Below are 8,342 nucleotides of genomic sequence, written 5' to 3' on the forward strand. Positions count from 1 at the left end.
GAGCTACGAATAGACTCTCCTCCCCCTTTTTTTCTCGCTCTAGGTGTCCCCCCCCCCCCCGCCCCGCGAGGCTTTGAAGCTAGACTGAATGAGAGAGTGAATGAAAGGGGAGGACGGCCTGTGGGTGTGAAAGTGTTAAAAAAAAAGGGGGGGGAGAAGAGAAGAGGGGGGGCCTTTTGTCTCCCTGCAAAAAAAGAGAGGGGGGAAGATCTCGCACTGGGGGGGATCCTTAGCTCCCTCCTTCCCTCCCCCCCCCAGATTCCCCTCCCCCACCCGCTCCCTCCCCCTCCCTCAGCTGGAGAAAAGCCCAAAGGAGAAGAAGCCGAGAGAGAGCCCCCCACCCCACCCCGTTTTCGCCCCCCCCCCATGGCTGGGGGACAACCTGGGCTTCCTCTCCTCTGTGATCTACTGGTAGGGAGAGGGGGAGAAGGAGGGGGAGTCTCGGGAGGATCCTGTGTCGACATGGGGGGGGGGGGGGATCCAGACGCTTGTTTTTCTACCACTGGGGAGCCCTGGGCCGGGGGGGGGGGGAACCTGCCCTGCTTTCCCTCTGGTCCTCTGCGGGCGGAGAGTGAATTCCTCTGTGGTGTGAGAGGGATCCTGTGTAAAAACCATGTGAAAGACCCATGATTTCTAGGGTGGGGGGCCTGTAGGTACAAATACACCATTTATGATCTGACCTTGTCTTAGGAAAAATAACATGCAAAAATCATATGAAACGTACTCATGAGTCAAACCGGAAAATGTGGTAATTTCATAGTTTAAAGGAGTGAACTCTGGTATATTATTATCCATTTTTTTAACTTTTTAATATTTTTTTTTCCATGGGCAGGCCTAAGATTGTGTGGCTCAGGAGTGAAATGCTTTCTTTCCCACTGAAGGCCATGGAACGGTTAAAAGGGAAAGACTGACACCCACCCTAGAGGCCCGTTCTGATTGGCCAAAATGCGAGGCTATGCAAAGACGTCCTTTCTTAATTCTCAGAAGTTATTTAAAAAGGACTAATTTCAGAAGTTTTAAAAATGCAAAGCATGCTTATATGCTTCTAGACCACCCCATAGCACTTAAAAGGCTCTTTGGGTGGTTTCGTTACATCGGCTGCCCATTGACCCGACCCACCCCCAGGGCCAGCTGGGTCCTCCTTTGACCATCCATGAAAGGATGGAAGGCTGAGCGAACCTCGAGCCAGCTCCCTGGGATTTGAACCCGGGTCTTGAGCAGAGTTTTGCCTGCAGGACGGCAGTTTAACCCCTGCGCCACGAGGCTCTTTTGTTTTAGGGGGTTAAAAAGCACTTCAGCCCCTCTTTAGAAATCAGAAAGCCTTATTTATTAGAGCTTTTCTTATTTTAATTGGGGATGGTTTATTTTCTTAATTCTAAATAAATCTTTTCTATTTTACCCAAGTGAGGGAAAGAGTGAGGGAGTGGTTCTACCATAAAACCGTAGCTTTCAGCTAAGTTTGGCTCCTTTGATGTTTGGGTGGCCCACCTTGTCTGGTTGGCGTTAGTCTTAAAAGAATAATCAACCAGAAATATTTCTGTCCCAGGAAAGGTGACCAGTCCCCTGGACTGCAAGGCTGCTCATTTGTTTACTGGCAGAATTCAAAATGGTTGTACAGTGGAACCTCTACTTGCGAACTTAATCCGACCCAGAAAATGTTCATTAGTTGAAACGTTTGTAAGTACTGTGGAAGCAAAATTTTCCATAGGAACTGAAGCAAAGCTGGTTAATCCATCCTCTAGCACTAGGGGGAGATATTTTTAAAACTAAAATGAATTTAGGATTTAAAAAGGGCAGAAAAAGAGGGGGGGAAGGCAAACAGATCCCCAAAGGGAAAAAAAAGACGTTGGAGTAACAGGTCACAGTACACAAACCCTAGAAGCCACAGAATGCAAAAATAAATAAGTACATTTTACATTTTTAAATGACAGTCTAATTTTCACATTTAATTTTAAATTAATATTACAGTCTACTTTTCACATTTAAAATGCACACTGCAAGACCCAGAAGGGCACAGAAACATAAGCCCCCCCACTAAGCTTCAAAAAACCCCTGTACAGTAGAGTAAATACAGTGTACTCCCCCAGAACAGGCAGTCTCTGTTTAAAAAAAGAAAGTCAAATATCGAAAAATCCAAAATCCAAAAAAAAACCAGGCAGTCTGAAGACTCTCTCCCTATCCACTCTCTAACTGCTTCGATGAGCGATGTTGCAGACAAACAGCCTCTTCGCTGGCCAATGGTTAACAGAAAGTTCATGTTTTGCGCTTTCCCCGCCTCCTCCACATTTTTTTTTGTTCCTATCTTGAAGCGCCATTTGCAAGAAGCAAAGTTTTGCGAACGGAGCTGTTCGTAAGTTGGATCGTTCGTATGTAGAGACGTTCATAAGTAGAGGTTCCACTGTACCTTCCTGGTTTGGATGTGCTTTGCTGTGGATTATATTATTTACCCTTGTATTCCTTTTATCTTTTTTTTGTCATATACTCACAGTTCGTAGCTTTAAATACCATTTTTAAAAGGATCTAAGCCACCCTGCGTCTTTTTTTAAGGAAAAAAGCAGGGCAAAACGTATTTTACATCAACAACTTTTCTAAAGTGCTTGGTATATATTTGGAGAGAATCCCCTCCAGTGGCCAGTTCGGATTATGGCATCATTGAAAGAGGTATTTCAGGAATTTTTCTTTTAATATTTTTAATAATTTCAGACAGCAGATAAGTGAAACGGTGGATAACAACCCCGCTGATACGAGGGTCCTGCTGTATATTGAATGATGTAACATTCTGCTTGAAACAACTATCTAGATTAATATTCTTTTCATGTGAAAAATATTAAGAGAATATTAAGTACTCAAACTGTAACCTTATAAAACAGAATTTTCTGTATCATCTCCCCCAACTTTGCCCCATTCCCTCCCTCTCCCCTCCTCCTCTACCTACCACCCATCACCCCTTCCCTTCCCAACCTCTTCCCCCCCCCTGAAAAGTAGTGAGGTGACGTAGCCTCCGGCTCCTACAAGTGGTCTGTTCCACGTGGGTTAGCTGGGGAGTCCAAAAGCAATGCTTGGCAGGAAAGGAACCTTCCCCACTCTCACGACCTGCCTTCCTACACATGGATATAAACAAATAAGCATGTTTGTTATTTCACAACCAGAAAGTCCTGAACCTCAAGACAGTTGAAGGTCTTCCCATACATTATGTGGCTTCTCACTTGGTGTGAGTCATTTGATGTGAATGTAGACGGTCACTCCGGCAGAAGCTCTTCCCACATTCCATGCATTCGTATGGTTTCTACCCAGTGTGGATTCTTTGGTGTGTATTCAACTGACCACTCTGACTGAAGCTCTTTCCACATTTCTCACATGTAAAATGTTTCTCCCGTGTGTGGATCCTTTGGTGTGCACGTAGACCTCCACTGTGACGGAAGCTTGTCCCACATTCTAGGCATTTAACAGGTTTCTCCCCCGTGTGAATCCTTAGATGTAAATTAAAACTATCGCTCCGATCGAAGCTCTTTCCACATTCCATGCATTTATATGGTTTCTCCCCAGTGTGGATTCAACGGGCTCAAGCTGACCACTCCGACTGAAGCTCTTCCCACATTCCTCACATGTAAAGGGTTTCTCCCCTGTGTGGGTCCTTTGGTGGTCACGTAGAATTCCACTGTGACGGAAGCTCATCCCACATTCTAGGCATTTAACAGGTTTCTCCCCTGTGTGAATCCTTAGATGTAATTTAAAATGAGTGCTCTGATTGAAGCTCTTTCCACATTCCATGCACTTAAATGGTTTCTCACCTGTATGGATTCTTTGATGGTTTCTATATGATCCACTGTCACTGAAGCTCTTTCCACATTCCATGCATTCATATGGTTTCTCCCCAGTGTGGTTTCTTTGATGTCTACTCAAGTGACTGCTCTGACTGAAGCTCTTTCCACATTCCTCACACGTAAAGGGTTTCTCCCCTGTATGGATCCTTTTGTGGGCACGTAGCTCTCCACTGTGACGGAAGCTCATCCCACATTCCATGCACTTAAATGGTTTCTCCCCTGTATGGATTCTTTGATGGTTTCTATATAATCCACTGTGGCTGAAGCTCTTTCCACATTCAACGCATTTGTATGGTTTCTCCCCTGTGTGGATCCTCTGGTGTAAGTTAAAGTGTCCACTCCGATTGAAACTCTTTCCACATTCCATGCATTTGTATGGTCTCTCCACTGTTTCGGTCATTTTGATTCCGGGATTTCTCTGGTGCCCGTTTTTGGTCTTCTTTGATTTCCAAATGTCTTTTTTACTTCATCCAACTCAATTGTTTCCAGAGTGTTCTTACCGTTGTGTTCTTTACCTGAGACAAAAGGAAGAAAGAAACCTTATTCCTAGTCCAGAACAGAAATGGAAGACATCGGATAGTATACCCGATTTCATCATCTCTACGGTCATTAGATATTTCAGATGTAAACAACTGTGTTTTAAGAGTTTTACATCAAAAGATGGAGCTTCTCCCCACATTCGACCCCCTGATCTCACACAGGAGGCTCATGAAGGTTTAATCTGAGCTCAAATGCCTTGGTCTGCATGGGGTGGGGGAGAAAGGGCTTCAGCACAATATGCAATGATCCTCTGTTAAATTTAAGATAAATTCTTTCCCATAGGTCCCTACCAAGTGCTATTTTTTTTGGGGGGGCATTTCTACTCCTCTGTGCGTGCCCCTCAAGGAGGACTGGACAGAGGCAGACCAGCTATCCTGAAGGGAGTGAATAAATTGTGAAAAACGGGCAGCCCTCCCTCCAGGTCAGAGGTACCTGGGTCATGAAAAAAGTCCAGTGTGAGGAGCTGGCTGGTTCCCTGAGCCTTCCTCCAGCAGCGCCCCTTTCTGCCAAGTGGAGGAAAGCTTGTCCGGCAACCCAAGGAGTTCCCGAGGCCCCTTTTCTACCCTTTCCCCGGGAATGGAGGGCAGGACATGTCCCAACGGGCTCAAGTGACAGGAAGCCGGATTTTAGTTGAAGAACAGGAAGAAGTTCCTAAGGGTTTGAGGAGTATGACAACGGAACCTGCGACCTTAGGAGCCCTTTCAAGGGGAAAATTGGACCACCCTCTGTCCGGCCAGCTTTGATTTGGATTCCTTCAGGGAGCAAGAGGGTCAGATCTGGCCACATCTGGTGATGTCTGCCTTAGTTACAACCCAGCTGGATTACTGTCATGCACTCTGGGGAGGGTGACTTCTGGAAAGTGTTCAAAACCCTTCAGAGCCGTTGACCTTGCAAAAGATCTGCTGGGAGAGGGACGTCTCCTCCACCTCCTGGGGCCGACACGGAGGGTGGGAGCTGGGAAAAGGGCCAAAGGGAAGGAAGGGAGACCATCTCCTCCCTCCCTCCCTCTCGGGGGAACTCTCTCTGCCTTTCTTCTTCCCTCCTGCCCTCCAAGATATTGCCTGCTCCCAAGGGGTCCGTCTTCTTCGGTCACCTTCTCCGAGTCACTTTGGACCCTCCTGCATTTCGAATGTTTGTTTTTAATTATTTCAATTCTTGATTTATGAGCTAATTAAACAAATGACTCAATGAATAATTGAGTAATGAAACGTGTGGGGGGGTAGCAGGCGCCTTTTCTGGTTGCATCCAGAGCCCCTTCAAGGGTCAGAGGGCCACTAGGAGGCAGGGAGAGAGGGTGCAGAGGTTGCCCCTTTGCAAGACGGTGGGGGTCTGGATGTGGCCCCCTCCCCTCCAACCAACCTTCTCTTCCCCCCAACCTCCACCCGTCCTTCCCCCAGCCCCTCTTCCCCCCAGGGACGTTGCAGGTCCTTCCATCCCTTCCCTCTGAAGCTTGGGGGCCAAGGGGGGGGCAAGGGAGGGAGTCATTTCCAGCAAACACCCCCAACCTGAATTTAGGTTTATCAGGCAGGCGGGGGGAGGGGGAGAGAAAATAGTGTCTCCTGGGGAGAACTGAGTGGAAATGGAAATCAACCAACCCCCTTTTCTACCCCCAAACAGGCACCCCCAAACCTCCCCCCTGATGGCTCCCCCCCCATGGTGGATTTCCATGGGTTGCCCTCCTTCTGTTCTCACAGGGCTGTTATGGTGATGAAATTTAATCCAAGGGCCATAAGGGGGGAGAGGGTGAAGAGGTTACCCCTTTGCAGGAGGGGGGTCTGGATATAACCTTCTCCCCCCACACCCATGCCTAGTACCCCTCCTTCTCCCCCCAGCCCCCTTTCCCACCCAGGGACGCTGCAGGACCTTCCTTCCCCTCCTTCCCAGGCCAGGGGGGGGCAACACTCACCCCCCCCCCATGGACTTAGCTTTACCAGGAGGGGCAGGACGGAAATCAAGGGACACTTTTTCTCTCCCCCCACTTTTTTGACCCCCACCGTAGGAGGAAGAATTGAGCACAAAGCCCCCCCTTCCCATTAGGCACCGTTGCCGGGGGGGGGGGAGTAAGAAGAGTCTCTTGGGCCCGAAAGGCCAGATCGGGACCCCCTCCCCCACCCGAAACAGGGAAGAGACCCCCCCCTGAGGACCAAGGCCTGCCCCACCCTGGGGGAAAATCTCAGCCCCCTCCCCATACATCCTTCCTCCCACTCCCCTCCCCCCCGTATATCCCAACCGCCCACCTCCTTCCGGGTCCTCCGCCGGGAAACTCACGAGGAAGCCCACCCCTCGCTCCGCCACGACTGCACTCCCGGGAGGACCATAGAGTTGGGTCGTGGGGTGGGAGAGAAGGAGGGGCAGGCGCGTGGCTTCCGCTTCCGGTTGGAGCTAGAGCGAGGAGCCCCTCCTCCCCCCCCGCAAAGTGAGGGGGTGGTTGTGGCAGGAGGGGGGAAAGGAGGGGGGAGATCTGTGGGGAGCGCGGGGGGGGTGGGGAGAGTAAGAGAGGGATCGTGAATGGGACACCCCCACACACAATACACCCCCCGCAGACCCACAACAACACCCCCCCACACACCCACAAAAACCTAGCCTGACGGTCCCTGGCCTTGGTTTCCTTCTTTATTGACCACCATTTCTACCCCGGCTTTTCTCCTGAAGTATCATGAGGGGGCCAACACTACTGGGGCAAACCAATTCCCGCTCTGAGAAAGGATGCACAAAAGCTACCCCGAGAACACACTTGAAGCACAACCCCCCCCCCCAAGGCTCCCTGTGTCAGAAGCCCCACCAGGCCCTTCCCTGTGTTTTGTGGGGGTTTTTTTGGGAGGGGGGGGACAGCGTCTCCCCATCCACCACAGGCCGCCCCCCCCCGATTCCTCGGCCTGCTTTTTGACTGACCAGGAGCGCCTCTCTCTTGCCCGGCTTCCGGGTCAGCCTCGTCCAGTCCCTTCCTGACACCTGGAATGGGTCTAGAACCACAACAGCCTTTTCCTGGAAAGGAGAGGCCGAGTGGGGGGGGTCACGACGGACAACCTCGGCCAGCGGTTCCATGTAGATGTTCAATAGCATAGGGGACAAAATCGGAGGGATCCCACAGGCCGGTGGCCAGGGCGTGGAGCAGGAGTCCCACCAGGACCAGCCACTGGGTCCTCCCCTCAAAAGAAGACCGGATCCACCACAAAAGAGTGCCTCCCATCCCCATCGCAGAGAGACGACCCAGAAGGACACTGGGGTCAATCCTCTCAAAGGTCGCTGAGAGGTCCAGCAGAACCAGCAGAGACACGTCCCTCTTGTCCACTTCCTGGCATGGGTCCCTAGTCTATTCATAGCCTCTGAAGAAGACTTAGAATAGCAGAGATTAAAGGGACCCTGTGGGTGAAGGAGTCCAGCCTCTGACCAGAAAGCACTGTGGGGAAATCCGATTCCTAATCTCTGGCTCCACAGCCAGAACCCTAAATTTCTGAGCTATCTAGCTCTTCAAGTTTGAATTTACTTTTAAACCGAAAGATCTTATGGAAACATAACAACAACAACAACAATAAATATCTATTTTTTTTAGAGAAATTGTTAATGGTAGTGAGGAAGGTCCCTTTGTACTTGAGATTTTGAGTATTTTTAGATTTCTGTTCTTCAGGAAAACATCAGAAAGCGCAATACACAGAAACCTGTCTCCAACCATTTCAATCTACGCAGGCCACTCCGTGGAAGATTCGAAAGTCACTATCTTAGAAGAGAATCATTACAGATCAAGAATACAGAGGGGAACTGCTGAGGTAAAATTTATACACATGATGGACACTCACAGAAATCAAGTGACTATAAGCCTAGGTTTCTAGACGTTACCAAATGTAACACTTCTTCTGTTATCTACTGCCAGTTATTTTCCTCACATCTACGAAACCCACCACAAGGCTCCTAAGGCAAAAACTATTAATATTCCCTTCTTTAACACACATGGTTCCTCTGCTAACTTCTTTCATTCTT

At 49.2% G+C, this 8,342-nt stretch overlaps 1 protein-coding gene across 1 annotated transcript; it reads right to left on the reverse strand.

The window, feature by feature from the left end:
* Window positions 1–1,440: 1,440 nt before the first annotated feature.
* LOC144587279 (uncharacterized) lies at window positions 1,441–6,760 on the reverse strand. The gene is made up of 3 exons (XM_078387355.1): window positions 6,602–6,760; window positions 2,932–4,339; window positions 1,441–2,752 (listed from the first exon to the last, which is right to left on the reverse strand). The coding sequence occupies exon 2, from the start codon at window positions 4,222–4,224 to the stop codon at window positions 3,472–3,474; it is 753 nt and encodes a 250-aa protein (XP_078243481.1). The 5' UTR covers window positions 4,225–4,339; window positions 6,602–6,760; the 3' UTR covers window positions 1,441–2,752; window positions 2,932–3,471.
* Window positions 6,761–8,342: the final 1,582 nt, after the last annotated feature.

The sequence above is a fragment of the Pogona vitticeps genome, chromosome 2, assembly GCF_051106095.1.
Source record: "Pogona vitticeps strain Pit_001003342236 chromosome 2, PviZW2.1, whole genome shotgun sequence".
In the NCBI taxonomy this organism is placed as follows: Eukaryota; Metazoa; Chordata; class Lepidosauria; order Squamata; family Agamidae; genus Pogona; species Pogona vitticeps.

What these genes read in the sequence shown, in the direction of transcription:
- LOC144587279 (XM_078387355.1), bottom strand. Translation starts at nt 4,224, where the DNA reads ATGACCGAAACAGTGGAGAGACCATACAAATGCATGGAATGTGGAAAG.